The 27,810-nt window shown below is 35.0% G+C and overlaps 3 protein-coding genes across 6 annotated transcripts in view; 1 reads left to right on the top strand and 2 right to left on the bottom strand.

Annotated features, from left to right (window-relative positions):
* LOC137394784 (protein transport protein Sec24C-like) overlaps positions 1-6,528 on the bottom strand; it is a 42,912-nt gene extending 36,384 nt beyond the window's left edge. For both annotated transcript variants that reach the window (XR_010978373.1, XM_068081551.1), the window contains exons 1-3: positions 6,443-6,528; positions 1,973-2,063; positions 272-345 (exon numbers count right to left, since the gene is read on the bottom strand). Coding sequence is in view for 1 of the 2 variants with exons in the window: in XM_068081551.1 (XP_067937652.1) it covers positions 272-345; positions 1,973-2,063 (165 nt within the window). In the remaining variant the exon portion in view is untranslated. The remainder of the gene's footprint in view (positions 1-271; positions 346-1,972; positions 2,064-6,442) is intronic.
* Positions 6,529-6,700: 172 nt separating this feature from the next.
* On the top strand, positions 6,701-15,759 carry LOC137393190 (alpha-(1,3)-fucosyltransferase 11-like). Its single transcript, XM_068079636.1, has 6 exons — positions 6,701-7,410; positions 10,067-10,186; positions 11,775-11,971; positions 12,059-12,176; positions 14,902-15,064; positions 15,272-15,759. The coding sequence occupies exons 1-6, from the start codon at positions 6,756-6,758 to the stop codon at positions 15,405-15,407; spliced, it is 1,389 nt and encodes a 462-aa protein (XP_067935737.1). The 5' UTR covers positions 6,701-6,755; the 3' UTR covers positions 15,408-15,759.
* Positions 15,725-27,794, bottom strand: LOC137393189 (regulator of nonsense transcripts 3A-like). Of its 3 annotated transcripts, none has more exons than XM_068079633.1 (15): positions 27,749-27,794; positions 26,208-26,288; positions 25,409-25,515; positions 25,210-25,316; positions 24,812-24,904; positions 22,807-22,994; positions 22,164-22,304; positions 20,411-20,444; positions 20,200-20,292; positions 18,951-19,103; positions 18,680-18,831; positions 18,462-18,534; positions 16,650-16,761; positions 16,096-16,147; positions 15,725-15,908 (listed from the first exon to the last, which is right to left on the bottom strand). In XM_068079633.1, the coding sequence occupies exons 2-15, from the start codon at positions 26,277-26,279 to the stop codon at positions 15,747-15,749; spliced, it is 1,539 nt and encodes a 512-aa protein (XP_067935734.1). In that variant the 5' UTR covers positions 26,280-26,288; positions 27,749-27,794; the 3' UTR covers positions 15,725-15,746. The 3 variants fall into 3 exon arrangements, with proteins under 3 accessions (XP_067935734.1, XP_067935735.1, XP_067935733.1); XM_068079634.1 differs by lacking the exon at positions 27,749-27,794 and adding an exon at positions 27,624-27,647; XM_068079632.1 differs by lacking the exon at positions 27,749-27,794 and having other exon boundaries at positions 26,208-26,295.
* Between the last annotated feature and the right edge of the window lie 16 nt (positions 27,795-27,810).

Here is a 27,810-nt window from a genome sequence, read left to right as displayed (position 1 = left end):
GGATAACGCCATAAGAAGTAGCAGTTTTTTTCGTCTGACCATCCATCATTTGTTAAGACAATGACCTCTCAAAGATACATCCTTGACATAACGCGTCACGCAACCATCGCTCTTCTATAGTGCCTATGGAAACATGATTTGCTTGTCGGTGTAGCTGCACTATTGTAGCTGCACGGAGACTTAGTACTAGTAACAAAACCATGTCCTGAAAGTACCATAATCATGGGCAAAATACTGACAGTAGCAAATCCTTGAAACCCGTGACACTGACCTGGTTCATTTGTGGGTTGTTGATATACTGTCCATTGTGCTGTACCTGTTGTCCAGGAACACTTTTTATTGCACCTGCATCAATTAATGCGCAATTAAAAGTCAAAGATGGTAGTCTTTTTATAAATTATACAAATACAGTAGGTACAATGAATGTGTAGTTGTGAGGTCTGCAGTAACACCATAGTCAAACAAAAAACTAATATTTCCACCTTCGCCAAATTGTCTTTACATGTAAGATTGTTAGGCCACTTTACTCTTAGAGTTGTCTGCTCCTGATCTGCTAGTAAAGCTCGTTATGAAAGTGTTTATGCATTGAATGAATATCTATATACATGTATATCTATTTCTCAAAGTACATGTGTGTGTTGCTCCAGCTACAGCGCACGATGCGGCCACGCGTTACGATGCAGTGTTAAGAAATATTTTTCATAAGGTTCAATTAGTTTATCTGGGATCAAGGCCAATTCTTCTCACGCGGACAATTATATTGTCTCCATGGGAAGAGCCTCGACATTATCTCTCGGTTCGGTCAGACAAAGACAGTACGATACCTCATTTTTACATCTGTACCGATATCGAGAGGTATCAGTATCATCGTATTCAAAGTTTTGATGGATAGCTTCTGCTGGAACAGTAACCTCTTTTATACACACACACTTCTATGCAATAATTGTTAAATTATTATTAATTTGACATATTCAGGATTTTTATCTTGTTTTCTCAGTTCGTATAATTGTATCATTACCGAATCATCTTCTATTGCAATTGTAGCAAAACCGACTTAATTTAGCTATTACTTGCTAATTATTTTACATTTACATCTAAGCCTTTTTATAGTCATTTTATTTTTTTAATTTATTTGACCGACGCAAAACATTTTCCTCATGATATGAAAATTAAAAGTTGTTTGACAAAGTTTGAAAACCTATACAGCTGTTTTTATTTTCTCAGAAAATTTTCTCAGTTTCGCAGAAAACTTTGAATACGACGATACTGGTACCTCTCGATACTGGTACAAATGTAAAACTGAGATATCGCACTGTCTTTGTCTGACTGAACGGAAAGAGAATGTAGAGGCTATTCCTACTTGAGATAATACAAGTATCCGCGTAAAAATAATTGACCTTGACCATGATTTAGCAATTGAACCTTATGAAAAACAGGAAACAGAAGCTCACGAACACACAACAAAGCATCATGTTTCATAGAGTTAAAAGAGTTCATAGAGTTAAACGCGTTCATAGAGTTTCAATTAATGTCATTTTAGCTGTGAAATTGGATAAAGGGTGTATACAGAATATAGCAAGAGCTATGAATTGTAAGAGCTTTCATAGTCTCCTGATTAGGAAATTGGATTGCAAACCTGCGGTTGCAATCTTCATGAGTTCAAGTCCAGCAGAATGCGAAATTTTAATTCTAAGACTTTAATAATAGTTATAGCTGGACATACCGAACTACACACATACAGACGACAAACTTAGGGATTTATATATACATGTAGATACGCTGCATATATGTGAGTATGCTGAAAACCACTCGGCCTGTTCATGTTGTTACTGCTATTGAGCACTTGGTCCAGACACAGATAGAAAAATCACACCGATGTTCATATTGCAGGATCATATAAACTCGCTGTTGCAACAAATAGAAAATGCTGACTGAGGAAACCTACTAAAGGATGTATATTGGGTCAAGATACCTGGAGCAGCTGGAGGATGACTAGGAGGTTGCCCAGCATTGGGCGGAGCACCGTAAACACCACCGGCAGGTGGACCATATGCACCTTGCATCTGAAATAGTCATATTAACACTAGTAGTTAGTAACATTCTTTTACATATAAAATTCCAAGAATACAAATGAAATTTTTGCTTGTTTTCTTAATCTATATATATATTTACCATAAAGCCTCTATTTGAGCGCCATGGCGCTGTATTTTCAACCCTTCCACTATGGTGGTGTTCTATTAGATGTGGCATTCACATAAAGAGTGGCGCTTTATTTTTTGACTAGCGGATCAGAATTTCGGAAAGAGAAATTTAACCCTTTTACAGGCGAAACGATGTTAATGTCACCTATATTTTGCACTCTCCTTTAAGCAGAATGACACTCGTGCCATCGGTGTCTGCATTTTTGCTAAAATGTTTGCTATACATGTCGAAGTATAAGACCGAGTCAAACAAGACACTACTTTGAATAAAATATATTAAACTGATACAATTATTTACTTTTTTGATGGTAATGCTTTCAAAATTTTAAAGAGAAAAAAAAGGAAGAAAAACTTTGATGCTAGAAAACTGACTTCAATACGCCGTAATAGCAGCTGTTATTAAGGCCCTGAAAAGCATTCTCATCATTTAACGATACGTTTAAGTATTCAGGTCAGGTTGTGAACCACCTCATGGATGAATCTGACAACAACGAGTCAAATTTATACCTTACTGACTTTGAATAAGAGCCTAGTTCTGATAATATGATGATCGATCTTCTCAAGCTGTGCAATTAAAATAAGGCAGCTATGACAACAACGAAAGAATTCAATGTTATTGATCTAATGTAGTCATTATTAGCACCATTTGGTGGACAATTTTCTATTGATCACTTTTTATTATGAATTCATAAAGCTCAAACATAATGAATGTCAATGCGGTGATTTATTAGAGATGCATTCAATTAAAGGTGTCACTCAAACAGAAGTTTTACGACATATAAAGCAAAAAGTTTGTGCGAAATATTTGCCATATACACTTTAAACAGCTGCAAAAAAACTGCTTCAAAATTGCCAAGTAAACTACAGGCTTGTCAGTAAAGGTTTTAAGCAAGGTTTTCTAAAATTTCTAGTTTTTAAAAATATTATTTCATGAGATATAATTCGATTTCATACAAATTAAATTTTAAACAACTTTCTAAACTTGGAAAGTGTAAAAGCGCTATTCGAAATTAGTTCAAAACATAATGGCCCAACTAAGGGAAAAAGAACTGTGTACATGTGTATGGATTTCCAAAACTCAAATGATTTGAGAAACATTTAACACGGTATGTTGGAACTTAATATGTTGAGATAAACAATTACTCAATTTTCATGCAATGTTAAGGGTTGACTTGCAACAAAATTTACATTACCGTTATTTGATATGAAAAGATTCACCATGTCTTACTCTGTTGTGTTGTAGGAGCAAAATATGTGGGAATGTGATTACAAGCTCTTAAAAGCTCAAAAACGAACAGTTAATCGCCACCATCAAAAAACCGTCGTAGTTTGGATTCTCTTTCCAAAACGGCTCAAATGTGACGTAGCTGTGGTAGATGGTTTCACTTTCATGACACCTTATTCGTTGAAATATTTCACAAATATACTTCACGCATTCAATAAAACCATGTCTATTGTTCTTACGCGTCAGTTTTATCGTCATTTTAATGCTGTCACTTTTAGCACTGATATCTTATAACTTATCGTAAAAATTTGTTTAATTTTTTAGCCTTAGCTTGAAGGAGTACAAATCATTGTCTGATAATCATGACGAGCCTGTTAGTCATTTGTGATAATCGAAAAGTACTGCAAAAATTATTTGCGAAGTATTGTGTCACATGATTAGATTACGGCTTGCCGATTAGACCAAACCGAAACAAAACTGTAAAGTGTTTGTTAAAACCCGAAGTGTTTGTCATAAACTAGTGGTACGATAAGTTTTATATTGAACTTTTTATTGCCATTTCAATTCACGGGAGACCATCACGTGACAAGACGATAACCAAATTTCATGACTACGTCAGAGAAATAAAGAGATTCCAATCTACGGCGGCTTTTCGTTTTTGAGCTTTTAAGAGCTTGTAATCACATTTCCACATATTTGGCACCTACAGCACAACCGAGTAAGACATGGTGAATCTTTTGATACCAAATAACTGTAATGTAAATTTGCACGTCAACCTTTAAAAATTTACAAGTTGAGTTGACCATAAGTCAAGATTTAATCGCATATATATACATTATATATAGCACAAATGTGCACTGTAAACTTTGACTATGTAAAGCAGCAGTTACAAGTTACTTGTAAAACAGCTTATTATCATACATAACGAACACCATAAAGGAAATGAATATTTTCAGCAAAACAGGCACAGACTTTCACAATTACTCAAAATCACATATGCTGCGTAGTAACAGACTGTAAATACGAGTACTACACTCGTACAATACTCGTAATAGAAATAGTGTCACCTACGTAGCAAGGAATTAAGCCTTATGTGAAAGGACTGGATTGTAATAAATTCAAATCTTTGTTAACGCCATTAAAAGCTCAAGCTAAAGGCTAGATTTGACTGAAATTCTGCATGTCCGAAATGCTTTAGCCTTACATGATATTTGCATGAACAAAAGCATTATTCTTTATATGGCTCACAATAAACTTTACATTTACCGTATCTTGATTTCTGAGATACCAGAAATGTTGGCATGTTTCAGATTTCATCTTGATATGCATTTGAGTGCTTGCACACACACACGCACGCACGCACACACCGAGTCAAACAGAAGACCATTCTTAGCAGACAGTGCATTGCATTGTATGAGATTATCTGCTGGTTTTCTTAGAGGTTCTGGTTGTACACAAATAAAAAATTTTTTGAAGGCTGCAATGATCCAATCAATACGATTAATGGACATACAGTACCATTTAATTGATGTACAATGCAATTTTTTAGTTTCTCAAAATGAAGTGGATAACTTACCAAAAGTAAACTACCACAAAAAGAGAATCTAACCAGCCAGACCAAGAGTTCAATAGATAAATAAAGCTGCTGATATCTTGAAACCTCTTTTTATAGCAAAGCTGTCTACAAATCACGTCTTTGAACTGATAGGAGCTACTAGTTTTGTCATAAGAAATACTTGAAATGCGTCATATAAAATCTTATTTTATACAGTTAGGTGTTCGCTATATAGTTGTTCAGTATATACGCTTAAGATATATTTTTAAAATAAGTAATCGACAAAGATAAAAATGACAGATTACTTCAAATAAAAACAATATACAAATGCTTGACTGTTATTTAGGGTAAGCCTTTACAACGAAAATTGACAAAAACTAGCTTGATACAACTTTACAGGTGTTAATTAGTGTGAGATGAAAGAAATTTTGATTCACATAAAAAACTGATAAAATTGTCTATCACCATGACTTATTTGACATTGACAATAGCTTGGGCATTAGTAGTATGGGCACTCCTAATGCTAATTCTAATGCTAGCATCAATATTAAACCAAGTTCAAAGCCTTCCTGGACCAAATTGGTTAAATCCAGATGCATATTTATAGCTTTGTTAACAATTACATACTCTATACACTATATCTATTGCCTAAAAGGCAGCAGGCTAAAGTGATGTAAGGTACATTAGCAAATAAAAAACAATATAGGTTACCATGTGAGTGCAGCCAAAACAGAACCTAAACTAGATTACTATTATATAAAGCCCTTTTTGTATTATAAAAATTGGAACTGAACATATTTAATGGATACAATTATGAGGTTTGTTGTAGTTTTTTAATAATTGGACACCATTGCAAGGGTCTAGCTTCAACACCAAAACCCTTCATATCAGATATATATTCCCATTACAACTGAGGTAAATGAGGTAGTAGTAAAGCATAAAAGCCCTTTAACGAGTTTTACTGCTTAAGATGCTGTGATAAATATAGAATATGTAATGTTTTCTGTATCCTGTAATTTTTGTATATTTGAGATTTTTTCTTTGCATCTTTCAATAATTATTATAATTATCATGACAAAGCAAACGTGCCATTTGAGTCTACTGCTAACCCAAGCTTCCATTGTACTGTCGAAAATGTCTGAAGAAATGCTAGCCAAAAAATAATGAAACAACATATTGGTTCTTAATACAGTCACACCCCACGTTGTAGATCTTTTGATATAAAAAAACGTATAAAGGCGTGATTCTAATGCCACTTAGTCAACGTCAGCCGACGATACAGATTGCTAATGTCGCTCCTCACAAATGAAAAACTGATAACGTTTAGCAAATAATTTATGCATGCAAAACACTATGAAAGATTTTTCTTAAACGAGGAACATAAAACAGATAAGCGTATAGTACATATTTAAATGCAGCTTTAAATTTCAAGCAATATTTAAACCACGCTAAGTGATTTACCTTGATTCCAGATATTCACACTAATAGAGAAAACTACAAGTATTTTATTATCTTGTCATACCTTAACAAGTTGAGTAGGTTTTGCCACGACAACAATACACGCATGCGCAATAAATTTACATGAACGCTAAAACAACGTGGTTCTAGTCTTAGTTTCATAAATACAGCGAAGCTTTGGGATGATTTTACAACATTATGGCCACTTTGTTGGCCAAGTACTATTTCCTGTACACGATTTCTCAAGTTTGTGAGGCAAAATCGTGTCTCGTCTTCTTTGCACGGCATATGCGGTGGCATATATAAATTCAATGCTATGTTTAAACAGACAACTGCCTTGTTACTTTTACGGTTAATACTTTTGAACGTTTGTGATTGCGACGAATTCAGTGCTGGGGAAAATGTAGCGCGATGGACTTTTGGTACTGCAGGAAACACCGCCGACAAAGTTAACAATTCTTTAAACGATATTCCTGTTATAATTTGGTGGACTGAAACTATTTTTCCCCATCTCAATGTTTGGGAAGAGTTAAAGTGTCCAAACAGCATTTGTTACTCGACTCAAAATAAAGATTTTGTTCGACATCCACAAACAACTGCGTTCTATTTCTATGGTACCGATTTCAATCCCAAAACATTACCCTTGCCAAGGCTTCAAAAGCATTTGTGGGCACTAGCTCATGAAGAATCTCCACTTAATAATTTTATTTTAGATCATGCAGTTGGTATGAATGTGTTCAATTATACAGCTACTTATCATCGTGCTGCTGACTTTCCGATTACAACAATGAGTTTTCCTGGTATCGAGTTCATACTAAATCGCGCACCAGTATCTGTAGCTCAGAAAAATGAATTTCAAAAGCAGAATGATTTTGCCCCTGTAATGTATGTGCAGTCACATTGTGAGGTGCCATCAGATCGAGATCGTTACGTTGAAGAGCTGATGCAGTACATCAAAATTGACTCTTATGGTAGGTATTAACTTATATATGAAATAATTAAGACCAATTTTAGGTCTTGATCAAACATACCTCATTTAAGTTTAATACTTTTTGATATGCACATAAAAAGCTAGTTTTGGCTGCAAACTGTAGGAAACATGTCAATGAGTGCAATAAGCGTTCATGCAACATTGGTAAGTAGAAATATAAAATAAAAAAGTGTCTTCAAATTTAGAATGAATCAAAATTAAAAGTGCCAACAAATTGCTAAGAAGGCTATAATATCATCGCATGTCAATTGCAAGCGATAGATATGAACTGGTAGAGATATTTCTCAGTTTCTCGATGCATATTTATTCAGAGACCTTTAACAACTTGGAGGTAAGTTAGCAGATTTATTGCATCTAAAAGGTTTAATACCGCTCCACCGAAATAAGATGGTTAAATATAGGCGACATTCGATTCGACCGTAATGGGGCTAAATTTATCTTCCGAAAATTCTGACGAGCCTATTTAAAAATACACTGCCAGCCTCTATTTGAACGCTGCCTCTAATTGACCACCACTATAGAGGAAGGGTTGAAAAATAAAGCGCCATGGCGTTCAATTAGAGGTTTTACGGTACCTATACAACGCATCCTAAGGATACGATTACCCTGATATACGATTTTTTCACCTTACGAAGTTGAACGTGATTTTTTCACTTCATCAGTCGAACCTTATTTTACCATACGAATTCAAAAAATCTTTTGTTTGCGTTCAAATTTGGCAATCAGCGTGTTTATTATGTGCGTTAAAATAACAAAGACACCCAAATACTATTTGCCGAAAATATTTTCACAATGCCTAAAAGAGACATGATGCCCGATTTCTCTCAGTTCAGCTATTCTTGTTTGTAAAACAATAATATTTTTCTTTTAAAGCAGTAATATTTTCCCTTTAAAACCATTAGCAAAGTTGGAGTTGCAGTCTCTTCAAACAGAGGGTCAGACAACTTTCCTTAATCTGATAGCAAAAATCCACTTCATTATGAAATCATCATTCGGGCTTTTCACTGACTTAAATTGAAAAAGGTTTTCAACAGGCCCGCTGAAAGTTATCGGGAAAGCGAACACAGAAACTGATAAGTGATCCCTATGGTACACACTTGCTTCTACTGCACATACACGTTATACATTGTAATGTTACATTTTATTGCAGATCATACTCACAAAATCCACTAAATACACTTAAGTTATTGTAAGTAATTATAGTTAATAAGGCTAACATATTATTTTGTTACTAATTTTTAATATACATGTACGTGCAGCACTTATATGAAATTTTGACGATTTTTACCTGGTGATGTTTGCATTATACATACCATCAAACCTCTAATTGAATGCCATGGCGCTCTATTTTTCAACCCTTTCTCTACAGTGAAGGTCAATTGGAGGCGGCGTTCAAATAGAGGCTGGTGGTGTATTTTTTAAATAGCTCGTCAGAATTTAGGAATATAAATTTAGCACTATTGCGGGTGACCAACATACGATTATTTCACTGTACGATGCTAACCCTGGAACGGATCAAAATTGTATTCTAAGCGTGCACTGTACAGAATTTGCCATTCTAACCTTTAAATTTCACATCATTAGGAAAATGTTTTGTGCAGTTTAAATAAATTAAGGAAAAAATAAAACAACTGTTAAGGTGTTTGAATGTGAAGTAGTTAGCAAGTAATGGTTAGATAAAGTCTGTTACAATGAAATTACAATGAAAAATGATTTGATACTGATACAATTAATATGAACTGAGAAAACAAAATAAAAATCATGAATATATTGAATAATTAATAACAATGAGCACATAAAACTGTGTGTATAAAAAAGGTTACTGTTGCAGCAGAAACTATCTATCAAAACTTTAAATATGATGATACTGGTCACTGGTATACTGGTTCTTCTCAATACTGGTACCCCTCGATACTAATACCTCTTGACACTGGAACCTCTCGATACTGGCACAAACGTAAAGAACTGGAAAGTGGAGTGTAATGTAACCGCACATTTCAAATATAAACATTACAAATTATAAAAATAGATTTTGGTAAAAATTAACCTTGAAATTTTTTTCTAAAAAAACCGCCAAAGGTAATGTCAATTCATAATATAAAAGACATATTTAGTGTGTGCAATCGCGATAACGATAGATAAGAGGGTTGAGAATGATAAGAATGGCGTAGCCTAGTGGTGACATGGCTTGTTTATACACTTCGATAGATATCAAATGGTAGAAATATTACTCAGCTTCCTATGTATATTTATTTAGAGATGTTTGACAAATTGGAGGCAAGTTAGCACAAATTTCTTGCATCCAAGAAGGTTAATTTCGCTCGCCCGAAGAAGAGTGCAAAATATAGGCGAAACCCGCTTCACCCATAAAAGGGTTAAATTTACCTTTCCAAATATTCTGACGAGCTATTTGAAAAATACAACGACAGCCTCTATTTGTACGTCACCTCTAATAAAAGCCACTCTAGGGAAAGGGTTGAAAAGCAGAGTGCCATGGCGTTCAAATAGAGATTTTACTGTAAATTTAAGCAACTTCATTTCGAAATATCTTATTGCACTGTTTGTTAGATAGTGTTGATAAGGCACTTATATTCGATGGGCACCCTTCAAGATAAGTAATTATGCTTGTTTGGTAGGCAAGTGCCTGCATAACAAGGATTTACCTCTAGAGCTTGTCAACCCAGTTGAGAATATGTTTGATGACCGATTTAAAGATCTGATAGCCAAATACAAGTTTGTTCTTTCCTTTGAAAATGGTAAGTACTGCTTTCATACCAATGTTGCATTTATCTTGGTGGATTCTTGAGTCAATATGGCATTATGAGTTTTTGTCATGCTAATCACATGCTGTCACCTACCTGCTGCGGCATCACTCTCACTTAGCCTGCTTTTGAAATTCGCTAATAATATAAATATCAGATAGAGTATAACTGGGTGAAAATTTAAGTTTCCATGTTATTATTTTTCAATATTAAGAAAGTTTTCTTGTGGTTATGCTTGCTCATTTGTTCAAATTCTTAATTCAACAATATAATGTGCCCTTGGGTTACCATGACCCTGTTATATGATTTTTTACCCTCTCCTTACGTAATATTTTTCACCAAATGATATCAGCCAAAATTTCTTTCAAAATTCAAATTCAGCAGTCGATGTGCTGATTACGTCGGAATAACAAATATGTCAATATGCTATTGGCTGAAATCCCTCTAACAACAGATGAAAGAGAAACGATTCTCGATCTTGCTCAGTCGGGCGTAATTCGTTATTAGTTAGTGTGAAAATGAAACTAAAAACAGATAGGCAATAAAATTTTGCGCCAAAAGAGTTGAAGTTCAGTAAAATAGTTAAAAATACATATTAAATCTTAGCTTCAAGTATGTGTTTAGTAATCTAAACTCATTTAGGTTAAAATCAAGGCTTATATTATACGTATGCCTTGAAGATAAGAACTTCCTACGGTACGTACTGTACGTAGTACAGTACGTAAAGTTACTTAAAGTAACACTTAGTAAAGTTACATTTTATTGCAGATCATAACCACTAAATAAACTTCATCTACTGTTGGTAACAATAGTTACTAAGGTTAACATATTATTTTATTACTAATTTTTAATATGTACAGTGCGCATATTAAATTTTAATTATTTTTACCAGGGGTGTTTGCATTAGCTATTTAATACGGGTTTCTATACCTCTTTATACGAAATTTCGCCTTATAATGCCAACACTGGAACGAATTAAAATCATATGGCAAGGTCCACTGTATAGAGCTTTTTAATCTATGTTAAACACTGCGTGTTCACCTGGTATATTTGGTCGCCTACTAGTACAGCATTATAGTTATATTAATAAAGAAATACATGTAAAAGGAGCATAATAATGAGAACTGCATGCATGTATGTTACAGGAGTGATTGGTTATTTGGAATGAGTTCACATCAAAATGGCTGTTGTGCACACACTCTTTCGGAATATTTACCCTTGAAGTGAAATAATTAAGTACCTTGCAGTTCTTTTAACAGTGGTGATTGTACGATATTGAATTTTACCTGCAATATAGCATTAATAAAATTGTTTTTCACAATTGATCTTGCAGTTTCTACTGTATGCTGCCTAGTGATGCTCTCAATTCAATTACTGGTATACATACCTACAGAAGGGTCGACCTTAGGGATGTGTTGTGGGGATTTACCATAGAAATGAATGAATTCACATATATACATGCACATGTATATGCTCATGCAAGCAGTGAAAGCTGAAGTAGCCTGCAGGAGATTTACAGATATGACAAGGATACTAAAAGTATGATGCAAATATTTTGAAAGTACTAATTAATTCTTTTTAGGATTTTGTGATGATTACATGACAGAGAAACTCTTCCGTCCGCTGCATGTTGGTTCTGTTCCTGTATACCGAGGTTCAAGGTTAGCTAAAGAGTTTATGCCTGACAACAATTCAGTTATAATGACCGATGACTTTGCTTCGCCGAAAGATCTGGCAGCATTTCTACACAAACTCAACCAGGATGATGGAGAATATGAGGTTTGATACTGTCCTGTCAATTGTCTAAAATTCTCCAATATTTTAACCAAAGGCTAAATGGCTGACTAAGGCTCAATTCTTTTTTAGAAATTTCTCAATTTCAAAAAGACTAAAAAGATCACAAACCAGAGTTTACTTGATCATCTTGCACGAAGACCATGGAGGTTCACTAATAACGATCAGGACTATGGGCCTTTCTTTGAAGGTACGAGCTTAGCTGGATATACTTGTCGAGTTGTACTGAATCAGCGATACAGTAATATGGGCAGTTCTTTGAAGGTACGAGCTTAGCTGGATATACTTGTCGAGTTGTACTGAATCAGCGATACAGTAATATGGACAGTTCTTTGAAGGTACGAGCTTAGCTGGATATACTTGTCGAGTTGTACTGAATCAGCGATACAGTAATATGGGCAGTTCTTTGAAGGTACGAGCTTAGCTGGATATACTTGTCGAGTTGTACTGAATCAGTGATTCAGGATTCTCAGCTTGCTGATGAAATGTTAGTCTGTAATCAATTTCTATACAGATCATGTAGGTTTAAAGCCTGGTTCTCTATGGATTCTTGCACACTGTTACGATTCACACTGTCAAATGGGACAACAAAATTTTAAACAAGCCAAACATTGCACATGTTGTAAATCTTTTATCGCTGTTCACCATGTCTTATGACATTCATAATGTTCCTATGTTTCAGTTTTGTATGTGAATGGTAACCAATATTAACCAGGTTTACTTCCAGCTTATACCTCACTCATGCTGTTCGTACCAGTGTAAATGATGACTCTATGGTCATCTAGACTCATGTTATATAGGATGCCATAGAGTATAGCAGACCCAAACAAGGTTTAAAAAATAAAACTGTGATTACGTTTGTTATCATAGTAATTTTTGCACTGGAAATACATACAGTGGTGATACAAATTATGGAACCGCTTTAGAGTTTTAGTAAACAATGCGCTATAATGGCTCTCATATTAGTTATATTCAGTCCAGATATGCAAAGTTATATATCATTAGAAAGGGAATTTTATCAGCTGTCGCATTGTTTAATTTTTTTCTGCATCCAAAAATAATTCCGTCCCTAGTGCTGTTAAAAGTGCAACTAGTCAGGGTGTCTCATAACAAGTCATTTTTTTCAAAAACAGTAGTCTGGTGAATGATGTCTAGAATTTCCAAATTCTTTGCTCTGCTCAGTTCAACAATCATCTAAGACAGCAATTGCATTGAGTGAGATGCTGTGCATTACGCAATGTAACCCAAGTAGTATTGAAAAGTCCTTCTGCTCTCAGTAAAGGTCATTCTAATAACTTCATCATCATGCCTCAACATCTCACGAAAGAAAAGCATGCTCTAATAATTCACCTTCATTAGCAAGGGAAATCGCAAAGTAAAATTGCAAAGGAGGTAGATTGTTCTAAGAAAGGTGTATTTACAACAATCTGCAGATGGAAGGAAACTGGTCAAGTTGAAGAAAGGGCTGGTAGGGGAAGGAAAAAGCTAGCAACAGATCGAGTGACCAGACGCCTAGTAAGACTTTCCTTGGTTGATAGACATCCAACCAGTTCTCTGCTAGCCAGTGAGTTAAAAGAATCAACAGGTGCAGAGTTAGCACCGTCAACTGTTTGCAAATCATTGAGAGATAATGGCTTACGAGGCTGTAAAGCTCGTAGAAAACCTTTTGTTATCGTCTTGGCAAAAAAAGGCTCGTCTACAATGGGCAAAAGATCATGTGAATTGGTCACCAGAAGACTGGAGAGCAGTATTATTCAGCGATGAGAGCACATTTACTGTTCAAAATCACTCTGGTAACAATTATGTAAGAAGGAGACCTGGTGAAGAGTTTAAACCAGAATGTATTTTACCTACAATAAAGCATCCCACCTCAGTAATGGTGTGGGGTTGTTTCTAGGCTGCTAGTCCTGGTAGATTAGATTTTGTTGATGGTATGATGAATGCAGAAAAACATTGTGGAGTGCTACAAAGTGTGATGATACCATCTGCTAGAAGTCTGTTTGATAGAGAGTGGCTGTTTCAGCAAGATAATGCTCCATGCCACAGCCAGAAGAGTAAAGAAGTGGTTTGCTGACAATAGCGTTAACACTCTGACTTGGCCTTCAGTCACTCAGACCTTAACCCAATTAAAAATTTGTGGAACAGAATAGACATAATCGTAACTAAAGACAAACCAACAAATAAAAGAAGATTGATGGAGCTTATTTTGCAATCCTGGCATCGAATAATTACACCTGAAGAGCTTCAAACGCTGACAGATAGTTTGCCCAGGTGCTGCCGAGCAGTGATTGACAACAAAGGCTAGCCAACCAAGTATTGATCATCTTAAGAACCAAAACAGCTCTTTTCAAAGCTACTATACCTTGTCTTTAAGATAATTCACAATAAAAGCCATTTCAAAGAAAATAAATATGTTATTTTATGACTTTTGGTCAGACACTATTTAATAAAAATGACAACTGTACAGTAACTCTCTGACAGCTTTCAGTAAACCTCTAATAATATTGTTATAAAAAATACGATGTGGTTTTAATTTAAGTTTATCAAAAAGCCAACATTGTGACAATTCAAATGATATATAATTTTTTATAGTTATGTAAAATTTTGATTGTAGAAAAACAAACACAACTCAGAATTCATTGCTATGTAACGAAAATTAGAGGTGGTTCCATAATTTGTATCACCACTGTATGCATACATTATAAATTTATAACTCATTTCACCCGCTGCTTTTGCACTGTATTTTAAATCTGCCAGTTTACTGATACACATGGCTGATACTGCAGATAATGCAACAAAAAGGGTTTTTTAATTCTTTTATTAAAATTGTTATTCTGATATTTTGCTATTATGTAGGTTTGATTATTGTCTCATGTGGACTTTGTAAAATATTTTCAATTGTTTCTGGCTTATAGGATTTGAGTGCTTTGTCTGTGATAGAGCTACTGAAGTGTATAGAAATAACAAAGCTCGACAATTGGACGCAACAATTCCATTGATACCTCCTAAACTGACCGATGGTCGCAAATTTGCCTGCCCAGCCCCTGAACTGTACAAAAAGCCTGAAAAACGTGATTGGTATGTATATGGGAATTCATCTGCTGAAAATGTACTTAGTGTAGGAAAATATAAGAAGACAGGAAGCTTACAGAGCTCCGTGACCCGCATTCCGATTATACAATGGATGCATAAAAATGTGTGGAAGAGTTCCAGAATACCATGTGTGTGGTATAATTTTACCTGTTAGCATTAAAAAAATTTATATCCTATCGCTGGTGTCTACAGGTGGTTTCAATATGATTATACTGAGCAGTATTGGCAAGGACTGGACAAGGCTCGGGCCATGCGAGACATGCTGAAAGCGAATGAATCCGACTCAAATCAATTTCCAAAATACCTTGCAAAGTATGGAAGGAAGTAACGCATATCAAAGCCATATTGATTCTTCAGTCATTTTTATAGTCATTTCATACTTATTTAATGCCATAAATCAATTATTTTTGGAGACATTTATTAATCTCCATTTGTCTTGTTGACCTCTGTTGATTGTTTCGCTATGACAATCACTTATTTACCTTGTTAATTTTTGTTATTGCGGTGCTGCTATAAAGATCTACAATATTTTCAATCCAATGATATATTTTATGGGTGTTGTTAATTATTATATTGTTATCAGTGCCAAGATGTTTTCACAATCAGTTTTTTTTGTCATTCTGATCATAAAATTTACATGTTTTTAGTCTTGTAATACAATGTTACTTCATTCTGGTTTATTCTCATCATTTGAGGCAGCTTTAGATGATCCAGTGACTTGCTTTCGTTGTCGACGTTCCGCAGCTCGTGCCGCTGGATTATAGATTGCTCGTTCAGGTCTGTCTTTGTATCGCGTGTTACGGGCTCGAGGTTTATCTCCGTCTCCTTCCTGGAATTTCATCAATAAACCCAGTTATACCAACAACAGACCTTATCAACGAGACATATTTGGCTTGCTATAGCAAACAAAGAGAATTGATAAACTTATATGCTGTTGACAATGTGTATACAGGGAATAGTTTAATGGATTAGCAGCCTTTCTCATTGACTGATAATCAGTATGCAGTAATACTCACACTGCTGTCCAGTGACTTGCAATCACTTGCCGTGCTGGTAGTACTGCTTGACCTGTAACAAGACATGATCTGTCAGCTGCTGCTCTGAATCAATTCATAATTAAATGATACAATTACCATGCATGCCGCTGTGAGCACATGGAAGGGCAGTCTATGTTTTAATCATTTGATCCCACATTTTTAATTTTCAGAAAGGGTTACAAAAGTGCAACATGAGCAATAAGTGTTACACGCAGGTCTAGTGATATCATGGTGAGAATGAGATAAGAGGCTGGCGAATGAGCCTGAGCCTCAAATGCTAGCACTCTTTCGAATGAGAACATGTGATCCATTTGACTAAAATGTTTTTTACTCTTCATAACCGATAACAGGCTGCATTCCACCTTTTATGCAGAGCTGATCGAGCTAAAAATCATCCTCAGCTTCAATGTTCACTCTGACTGTTTTAAATGAATTTTATATTAATGCACACCTTCCTCTTACTACAAACTAGTACAATACAGCGACATGCAGTGAATAGTTAAAAAATGCCAGCACTTCCTAAGTAGTCCAACCTTTCTAAATTTTTGTCGAAGACTTTGCTACCAGATTTTGTTTCCAAACTTGAACTTTCACTGCTGTCAGTTTTCAGCTTCGCAGAGCTCAGTCTTGCACTCAGATCATCAGCTTAAATATATAGAAATCCTATAGAGTTCCTAGTAAGATAAAACTACTCCTAAACTAAAACTACATGTCATAAGTGTTACAGCTTCAAATTGCAGAAATAGTAGTACATGTTAGATATGAGTTGAATACTTCTTATCAAAATTAAGAGCGCACATATTAGAAAAACCAGTTTACTCTCAAGATAGACGCAGAGATAACATTGTAATGCATTTCATTATAGCCCCATAATAATCACCTTTAAAAAGAAATAATTTTTAGCGATTATCTCAACAAAAAGAAGTACTTGTTAAAAACGACAAAAATACTAAATACATTTTAGCAATATTTGTTACTTAAATATTGAGTTTCTATGGTACTATTTAAGCTCGAATAGTAGTCCATTGCTGTATCTTCCGCATATAAGCCGACTCTAGAATGCAAAAATGTTACCAAACCAAGGGGTCCGGTTTATGTGCGCAACTCTGAAAGCAAACGAAATGACATGCTAACTTATTTTTAACACCTACAACCCGAACCATGCTAAGCATGCGGCTGGCAGCCTTTTACTTGAAGTTTGTTTTATACAGATGGCTTGCACTTGAAAAAAGCCGCACGTGCAGACTCATTGAATGAACTGCAACAGAACCGGTGCATTTAACACTGTTCTGTCCAGATTTTGCTCTCACGGTAATAGTGTGACACCCACACGAAGCAGCTCTCGTTTGATTGTACATTATGACGGTAATAACAGTCTGTAGTTAGTCATACACATGATCGCTTGCGTCTTACTAGTGTCACATGCAATTGCATTATTAGTATTGCTAGCAGTCTAAAAGATTTTACTAAAGAATTGTTTGATTCTACCCATAAAAGGAAACGAATTTCTTACACTTCTTTTAAAATAAAAGCAATGTGGCGGCATAAAAATAATGTTTACCGCTATCACTCTTTTACTACGAAGTAAATTTTGTTACTGAGACAATTAAATTTTCAGTAAAACCAAATATTTAACAAAATCGTGTATAAATTGTCATAAAATTTGACCAAATTGTTAGCACGAAGTTTGATGATGGTCATCTGATGCCATATAAAGGCTAGAGATGTGCTGCAGAATGAATTCAGACACTTTTGTCCTCTTCATACTACCGTGGTTGACAAGTTGAGCATGTTCCGAGTCAGACGAGTTTGTCACTAATGCTATAGCTCACGGCATTATTATTACTGATAGAAATAAATACTCACTGTCACTACTACTTTTGCCCAATATATAATCATCAGAAGTCTATTGATCTAAAATTTTTGAAATCTGACATAGCTGTAACGCGTCTGATCATCACAAAGAAGAAATAGCTATAAAAAAGTGTTTTTGCAAAGTGAAACTGAAGTCAGCGTGAGATGCAAACATGATTTCCATTGGCTCAACGCAAACCAATGATTGTTTCCATTTGATTAAGCAGAGACACGATAATCTAATTATCGAAGTGCTCACCAATCAGAAATGTTTGTACTAAGGCAACAAAAGCCGATCTACTGCTGCAACGCTTTAATAGGTACATTTGGCATGTTATGATATATAGGGTTGGCCTAGATGCAAATTTTCTAAATCCCTTGATTTCAGGGCTGTTTTTCTAGGGTTGGCTTATATGCGAGATAGGCTTATATGCGGGGACATACGATTATTGCATTATATGACCAAATAGGGCATGCAAGAGTTCATCTACCTTTGGAGGTGTCATCTGTTTTCCCAGAATTGGTTGATTTTGTGCCTCCCTTGCCAGACTCCTTTGCACTATCCTAAACACGCAAAAATACATCAATACGTCAGCAGCAGCCAGTACTAATGAGAACATATCACCTTAAATAATGTATAGCATTTCTGGGTCAGACTAGTGAAGTAACAACCATGCGAAACTTTAGGATCACTCTTTATAAGATTTACCTGCTCCCAACTCTTGCCTTTGTAGTATTTACCAGTGCTTCTGTCTACAACTCTTCTGTCGAAGGATCTTACAGTGACTGCTGAGTTACTGTATTTACTGCTTCCTCGCAGACCTTCTTGTTTACCTGATGTACTCTCAGATGACGAATTTTCTAATAAAAGCATTATATACGATTTATAGTGTGGGCCAGCAATATATATGCACAAAGAGCCTGATCCCTATAAAAAGAAATTCCGATTTGATAAAACTTTTGGTCCTACATACCCGTACCTTTAACGTCGCCAGCCTTGCTGCTTGACTTCACTGGTGTACCAGACTTGGAAGCTGGTTGTGAAGACTTGACAGAACTAGGTCGCTTTTCGGAAAAGACCGCCTGTTTAGAGTTCTTTGATTTACCTGATGGCAAGGTTCGAACGATAATATCTGCAAGATACCAAATATAATAATAACGAAAATAACGACAATGTCAGCGAGAAAAGACACCAAATAGCTATGCAGCTGGTCCACCGTCACATGAGATTTAATAAAACTATTATCTTACAGAGTTTTCATTTCATAAAAATATATTACGCCTAAGTTTTTTGAATGTTCCAATCTTAAGCAATTTGTTAATAAAGAAAATTGTTGTAGTATGATTTTACGACGCAAATACGATCAACACGCAGTATTTCATGGGCAGCACACATCAGAACAAATTTTAAAAATCTGATGCTCTGTCAGCAGCTTCAGTAACTGAGTCTCTGACAATGTGCTCCACAACCGTTGACCAATCAGACATCAAGGCTGCTAAATTGTACATAATTATTCAATATAGTTGAACAAGATCCCGATTACAATGAACACGAGTGCACCATAATATGGTGCACTCGTGTTCATTGTAATCGGAATCTTGTCATTTTAGTTATTGTTATTTCATTATTGTCATTATTTCATTATTGTCATTATTTCATTATTGTCATTTCAGTTTAAGCAAGGTTTGTAAGACCAATTTTGTAACCTCTATTCTCTTCTGTACTCGACATATTAATATATCTATGATTATTCACTCATACTACGATACTGCGAAGAGAAATTATCATAATCTTTGGAAACATCATCAGTATTTCTTGTGGTTCTTCCCGCACCAATTGTGTACATAGAACAATAATAATATTATAAATTTTTTAAAAATTAAAGAAAGTTTTCATATCACTTAGTTCATTAGTTGAAAAGATGTCCAAACATGAATGATTAGCTACAATGATTAATAGAATTATCTTCCCTAAACATTATATTGCTTTCTAAATGAACTTTTTTAGCTGAAATATACCGTATTAGTATAAAAAGATAATCACCACCCGAAGCGATCAAAAATAAATTTCCAAGTTTATGGAACTACATGTTCACTTTCGACAATTTGTTAGCAATAGCTACTGTGCTGAGCATAAAATATTCCATATAACAGTCAAAATGGTTCAAACATGTCTATTAAAAGTATGACATTTTCATGAGAAGATAATCCTAACAAAAATACACATACCATCTTTTGAGCTTCTGTGTCCGGCAGCTGAAGAGCCTTTGCCAGGTCTTTCAGACGTACTTTGAGACGTGTAGCTATCTCCAGCCTTAGCACCTGATGAGCAAAACATAAGTCTACATGGGCTAACTAGTAACTGTACGCACTTAGGTTTGATGAAAGAATGAGCTGATAATTCCAACATGAATTAACGAAAACTTCTGCTGTGACTCACCAGGCTTATTAGTTTTCTTTCGATCCCGCTGATCCTACATTAGAAACAACAACCAATGCGATTTGAATAAATTCACTGACCTTGACATAAAATGCAAGAAAACCTACATGTAATTGCATTACTGGCAAACGTGTTCATTAGTTTTTGTTGAATGCCTCAAGGCGGTTGACAGTTTTCCGAGTAGTGATTATTTAAACTAGCAAAGACACAAGGAATCTCACAACATGCTCACAATGTAAAAGTTTTATAATATTATTTCAGACAAACGTTTACTTCAGTTTGATGTGCAATGATAAAGTTTGACTCCACGACGCAGAGTTGTCTGCTCTTTTTTAAATTGGCAAATAAATTCCCAGATATGAAGCTGCAGGAATGGTAGAAGTGATCGACAATGAGCCATTGTCGATCAAATGAGACAAACCATTTTCAGCTACATATTTCGGTGATAGCAATGGACAAGTGGCCACGATACACCCTCAACCAGTTCACCAAACTGCTATCTAAATGCAGTGAAAAAGAATTTGTTCATAGTTTGGTAAGCAAGCTGACAGTTTCTGCGCAGTTTGATAAGCTCTCGACAAGTTTTGATGGCAAAAAATCCTTCCTATGTGTACTTGTTTTGATATCCTACTACAAATTCCTATAAGGATCATAACTGTTTACAAACACTAGGAGGGCACAGGTAATGAATGCTTAACTATCAATTAGGAAATCATGGTATAAATATCCAAAGAATGTAATGCTTTCCATACTCATTATCACCAATATGAGAAACAGAGTGCTTTTAGTATAATAGCAATGACTATACCTAATTACTTTCAGTGATGCAATGAATATAGCTGTTTTAGTGATGCAATAAAGATAATTGTTTTTAGTGATGCAATCAACATAATTACTTTCAGTGATGTGATAAATGTAATTGTTTTCAGTAATGCAATAAATATAGCTGTTTTAGTGATGCAATAAAGATAATTGTTTTTAGTGATACAATTAACATAATTACTTTCAGTGTTGCAATAGAAATAATTGTTTCAAGTGATACAATAAATACAATTATTTTTAGCGATGCGATAAATATATTTACCATTAGTGTTGCAATAGATATAATTGTTTTTAGTGATGCAATAAATAGAATCACTTTTAGTGGTGCAATAGATATAATGGTTTTTAGTGCTGCAATAAATGTAATTACTTTTAGTGCTGCAATAAATATAATTACTTTTAGTGCTGCAATAAATATAATTACTTTTAGTGGTACAATAGATATAATTGCTTTTAGTGGTGCAATAGATATAATAATTACTTTTAGTGGTGCAATAAATATAATTACTTTCAGTGATGCAATAAATATAATTGTTTTTAGTGATGCAATAAATACAATTATTTTTAGTGATGCAATAAATAGAATCACTTTTAGTGGTGCAATAGAAATAATTGTTTTTAGTGCTGCAATAAATATAATTGCTTTTAGTGATGCAATAAATATAATTACTTTTGGTGGTGCAATAGATATAATTGTTTTTAGCGATGCAATAAATTTAATTACTTTTAGTGGTGCGATAGATATAATTGTTTTTAGTGGTGCAATAAATATAATTACTTTTAGTTGTGCAATAGATATAATTGTTTTTAGCGATGCAATATATATAATTACTTTTAGTGGTGCGATAGATATCATTTTTTTAGCGGTGCAATAAATATAATTGTTTTTAGTGCTGCAATAAATATGTCACAAGAATAGGTGATAACTAACGTCGTCTACTGCAGACGTCCTAGAATTTGTTTTTTGTTTATTCTCCTCTGCTTCTTTTCTTAGCCTTTCTCGTTTTTTTCTCTGCTCCTCCAGCGCCCTCTTTCTCTCCAAATCTCTAAGACGTCGTTCCTCCCTTTGTTTCTAGTAATAAAATAATCTCATAAAATTCACAACAGCTAATAACTCGAGTGCATAACCTAAAATGAATAAATGTGTTCTTGTGTCAAAATAAAGTTGCTAATGAGATTTCTGCTTGCCTGGCTTTTGCGCTTGATAATTCTAGCAAAATGGTACAACGGTGGCATACCTGGATAAATTTGATATCGCAGCATAAAACTTAGAATGAAAGTGTCTAATTAGTCAACCCCACATCAACATATTCTGAAAATTGAAGTTACCAAGTCCATGAAAGATGAATTCTGGTCATAGACCGAACAAACTTACTTGTAAAGGATGTATTGATCTTTAGCTACTAACTATAGGTGTTTGCTGCTACAACTCATATGATGTGTAACAGCATTGGCAGTCAAAGAAGAATGCTTAAAATGTCGAATAACCATATGAATGTGACCAAAATGAAATGCCTTATGCTGCATATCTTCATCATGCACATGTCTAGCCTATCATGGGGAAGACCTCATACCTCTTGTGTTCTTTTTTTCTCAATCTTAAACTTGTTAATAAAAGCAAGGAGAGGGGTCTCAGAGTTCTGCGCTGCCAGCCGCTCTCTTTGCTTGGCATCCAGTTGCTCAAGTACTTCCTTCAGCGTCATTACCGGCTCATCTGTCTCCTGCTTTTCATGGTTTTCCAAAAATTTCTTATATTCTTGATCTGTAATAGAAAACAACTCCCAATTAACACAAAACATTAATGATTGTTAATGAACCGTCTACCAGTCTTTGTGCAAGTAATGAAACTATAATATCGCTTACATGCAATGTATCTAAGGTTGGAGTAAACAATTACAGTTTAATATGACCAGCAGTAATGTGCGGATTGCCTGTTTTTAGATTCTCCAAGCACTGAAAACTTGAATGTCATGGTTGTCCAACTAGCCATGATGAGTAGTTGCATGCATACATAAAACCATTGCTAACATCATCCTGTTTATTAATACCTACGTATATATAATGGCGACAGGTTGTATCATTTTCAATACAAATGAGGCATTTCATATAGTGCAAAATGGACTCCCAAAGTGAAAATTGTCAAGGTGGCTTAGACTTCTGTGAAGCCAATTTATTTTCAACATTTATGGAAATGTAACGATTGTAGCAAGCGATTGCTATGACCTTCCTAAACGTCAACAAATAATACTGTTTAAAATCTAATCCATCATCTTTGAAGGAGTTTTTCAGTTTGTTGTGTTGACCATATTGACCAACACCACATTCGATAAAAAGCTGTATCTCAGGTTAAATTGCTTTGATTTCAATTTCAAAGTTTTGAAAAGTTGAGAAACTTCTATTACATGGGGCCTAAAAACAATTTTATTATTCAACCTCATTTGTATTGAAAATGATATGACCTGTTCACATATGACAAAAAAAGCTTAAACTTCAGCAAATTGTACAACCTAACCATAATGCTTTTGTTGTTGCTATTTATGAATTAGGCCCTCATTTGTGCAGGTTATGCTGTCACTCCACAACAGTCTAGTGCCAGAAAGCTAGTTACCGCTATGTACTTGCATGTATTGAGTTCGTTTTAAATTGGAAAAGTGTGCTGAGAGTTACTAACCACAGCTTCTCTCACCCTTGCCTCTTGACTTTTCATAGTAAGCAGTGCTTTGTATTTGTATTCCAAAAAGTGGAAACATGCTATAAGCCAAGCAATCAAATTCTGGTTCATCTACTCTACAGTTGGATTCACAGGCAGAAGAGAAATAATTGTTTCTAAATTTGGGCAAAATACTTGTCATCTGGCAAAAACAGAGTTTTTTCTCAGTCGACTATTTTCACATTATCAGAGCGACATCGGAATTGTACGGTTGGCAGGTAAACAAAGGCGTATTCTAAGTTTATCCTGCTGGTAGCTAAAAGATTCTTAAAGCTTCTCTTCATTGATGATTTTTAGATTCTCCGAATATCTCTGAATTCAATCCAACTTCAACTCTCTTCCATCTACTATAACCACGCCGAACTCGCCTTGACAAATACTTCTGGCTTACATGTCTTCTAGCAAATCAATAAAAATCAAAATTTGAAGTCAAATCAACATAAAATTAGAATAGACTATAGGCTAAGGTACTTATTTACTGTTGTGAATGAAGTACCTACTCTAAGTACCTGCTCTTAGTACCTGCTCTAAGTACCTGCTCTAAGTACCTGCTCTAAGTACCTGCTCTTAGTACCTACTCTAAGTACCTGCTCTTAGTACCTGCTCTAAGTACCTGCTCTAAGTACCTGCTCTAAGTACCTGCTCTTAGTACCTACTCTAAGTACCTGCTCTTAGTACCTGCTCTAAGTACCTGCTCTAAGTACCTGCTCTAAGTACCTGCTCTAAGCGAAGAAGAGAAAAGTGACAGAAGAATAATACCAAGAAGTATTATGGAGACTTGAAAGTAACAAACATGACAGTGTAGCAAAGATTGGAACATGTGAAGAACAAGGAAATTGTCCATGTCATGAGAAATATTAAACTATTACCGTCATCCAGTGTGTTCTCACGATGATCTTTCCGATGGTTAAGAGGGATTTTCTGGTAAGGAGCATATTCTACCACCGCAGGATATTCTGTTCCTATTAAAGGCCAAAAGATTGTTATACGGTGCAGAATCAAGAAATAACTACCGATAGTTAATATATAGCAGAAATTTATGTCCCCATTTCTGAGAATGATTGCTGTGAAAACATCTGTCCTGCAAGGTCAAGCAAATATCATAAACTCGGTGGAATAAAATTATCAAACAAATGCCAAGCTTACCAAGATGTTTAATTTCAGACACCACTGCAATGTCATACACACAGAGTTTTGGTATATGCTCGCATAGGTGAAACGGAAACAACAAACAATCTAAACTTTGTAGCAGCAATCATCCCTTTACCTCGTGAATCAACAAAGACATATCCATCAAACTTTTCTCGGAATATGTACAGATCCTGTACATCTTTGAAATTGATCACAGCTCTGCACAGTGCGAATGGCCCCAAACTGCAAATACATTGATAACTTTCAGTTCATAAGAGCAGCATAGAGCCTACAGATCATGAAAAATATTTGAGGAATATATTGTCAGCGCCAACCTTCGATCAGCGGGTTCAAAGTGAAAATAGTCATGTTCCGGTAATGGTGAAACTTCCTCTAAAAATGATTCCTTTGTTAAAGAAGGCGGTAATCTACGAACTACAATCTACAAATAAACCAGAAGACTGCAAAATAACTTTTCATAATGGCCCGCTGACTTGGCTGCAATTGAGCAGCAATTTGACTTTTTGTCACCATGCCTGCTTATGTTTATTATGAATCAATTATAAATTAGTGGATTATGGACACAAGTAAACAAAGTATATAAAAATGTACCACATTAAACAAAGAAACACACAGCTGCAACTAAATAGTAAATACAGCATGTAAACAAACGAATACCATACAACTACTGGTTACCGTTAGAATGAAATAAAAATTGAAAGCTCCAACCAATTGCAAAGCAGGACACACGCTATAATATCATTGCAGGTTAATTGCAAGCAATAGATATCAATTGGTAGAGATATTTCTCGTTCCATATTTATTAAGTGATCTTTGACGAGTTGGAGGTAAGTTAGCAGATTTATTGCATCCAAAAGGTTTATAATCACTCCACCGGAAGAAAAGGGCAAAATATAGGCGACATTTGCGACTCCCAATATTCTGATGAGCCATTTGAAAAAAAAGCCAGCCTCTATAATTGAACATCACCTTTAATTGACGGCCACTATGGAGGAAGGGTTGAAAAATGAAGCGCCATGGCGTTCAATTAGGGGTATTATGGTAATCAGACTCTCAAAATGTCATTCAAAACTGTATGAAACCAGGTATCTCAATTAGAGCTATATGCCATACTTTGCTGGGTAGACTGTCTGGTTTAGCTTTTCCTGTAACTGGCTGCTTCACAAGAATCTTTTTCTGTGACATTATGCTGCCCTGAAAGAGTCATCTGAATACTGTTTAGTAGACCAGAATACAAAGTAGATACATATAACCCATTAATCGCCTGATAGAAGAACAACATGTGCATAGAAAATTTGTCGTATCCATAATTTCTAATTTTCAACAGTAATGATCCTGTACATAGGGTGAAAATACACCAAAAACCGCTAAAATTGGTGAGCGACTGACAAGAGTTAATCACTATAATGAACTAAGGCTAATTTACTGCTAATAGATATAACCTTGAAAATGAAGCAGCCATAGTGCATTGATAGACAAGAATACTACAGAAGTGCACAGATGATTCAGTTTCAAAGACTCACACTTCAAGTGGGTCAATATACAAACAGTACCCTTATAGCAATAGAATTCGCAAACGACTTAGTACATCGAAGCTGATGGAAGATGTAAAACTTCTTTCCCTGCCAAAGTTGCTCATATTGTTTGTCTTCATTACAATCTTAATTACAAACTTTTACATATACTAGAAAATCTAGTCAAAGCTGCTGTAGCAATCTTTCTATTGTTATTTAAAGAAGCAACGTAGATTATCAAATACTTTTAGAAACCAACGTACATTGTGGCAGTGAGTATGTCTGATAAAAAAACTATCAAGTTGGTTTTTAATTAAAGATAAAAGTGCTGAACACAGCACAAGTTCGGCCACATATCTGGACATTCATACTCAAAATGGTGTACGGCTTAGTATCTTTCTAAAGTGAAACACAAAGAGAATGGAATGTTTTTACAGTAAAGCACAAAGATAATGCTATGTTTCTGCAGTAAAACACAAAAACAACGGTATGTTTCTGCAGTAACACTAAGGGATAATGGTATGCTTTTACAGTAAAACACAAAGATAACGGAATGCTTCTACAGTAAGGCACAAAGATTATGGTATGTTTCTGCAGTAAAACGCAAAATAAATGTAGGTTTTCACAGTAACAAAAACAAGGATAACCATAATTGGTTAAACATGTAAATATAGGTAATCAAGGCAAGTCTTCACTTGCAAAGCTATCAACATGTAAGCTGCCTCGAGTGAGGGGCAAACTTCGCAACATTTATTGCGTTGAAGACCTAGAGTGATTCCGCTAGAATGACTACAGCATTATCTAGTTGTTAACTCATAAATGTAGCAAGTGCTGATACATGCGATTCACGCTTTTCTGATGTGATAGCAACCCCTAGGGTTTTCACATTAAATTGCAAGCTGACATTTTCAATGTAGTAATACATACGGAAGGTTCTACAACACTAAACTTTCTTCAGTACTAACTGAACAAAAAGCAATATTAAAAACATAATGCCACGATTGAAAATTCGTACTCATGTACAATTTATTCCTGAATTGTGAGTCATTTTAATACTGCAGATCATAAACTATATGTATATACTTTTGCATACAGCGAGTCACGTTGAATCGTTTTATTTAAAAACACCAGAATCCATACTTCATTGCGAAACCTGCGAGTAGTCCTCAAACAATTTTTATTTCAACAATAAAGTCCCAGTT

This window comes from Watersipora subatra, chromosome 4 (assembly GCF_963576615.1).
Source record: "Watersipora subatra chromosome 4, tzWatSuba1.1, whole genome shotgun sequence".
NCBI classification, from domain to species: Eukaryota; Metazoa; Bryozoa; class Gymnolaemata; order Cheilostomatida; family Watersiporidae; genus Watersipora; species Watersipora subatra.
This window is presented reverse-complemented; position numbering and strand designations above follow the sequence as displayed.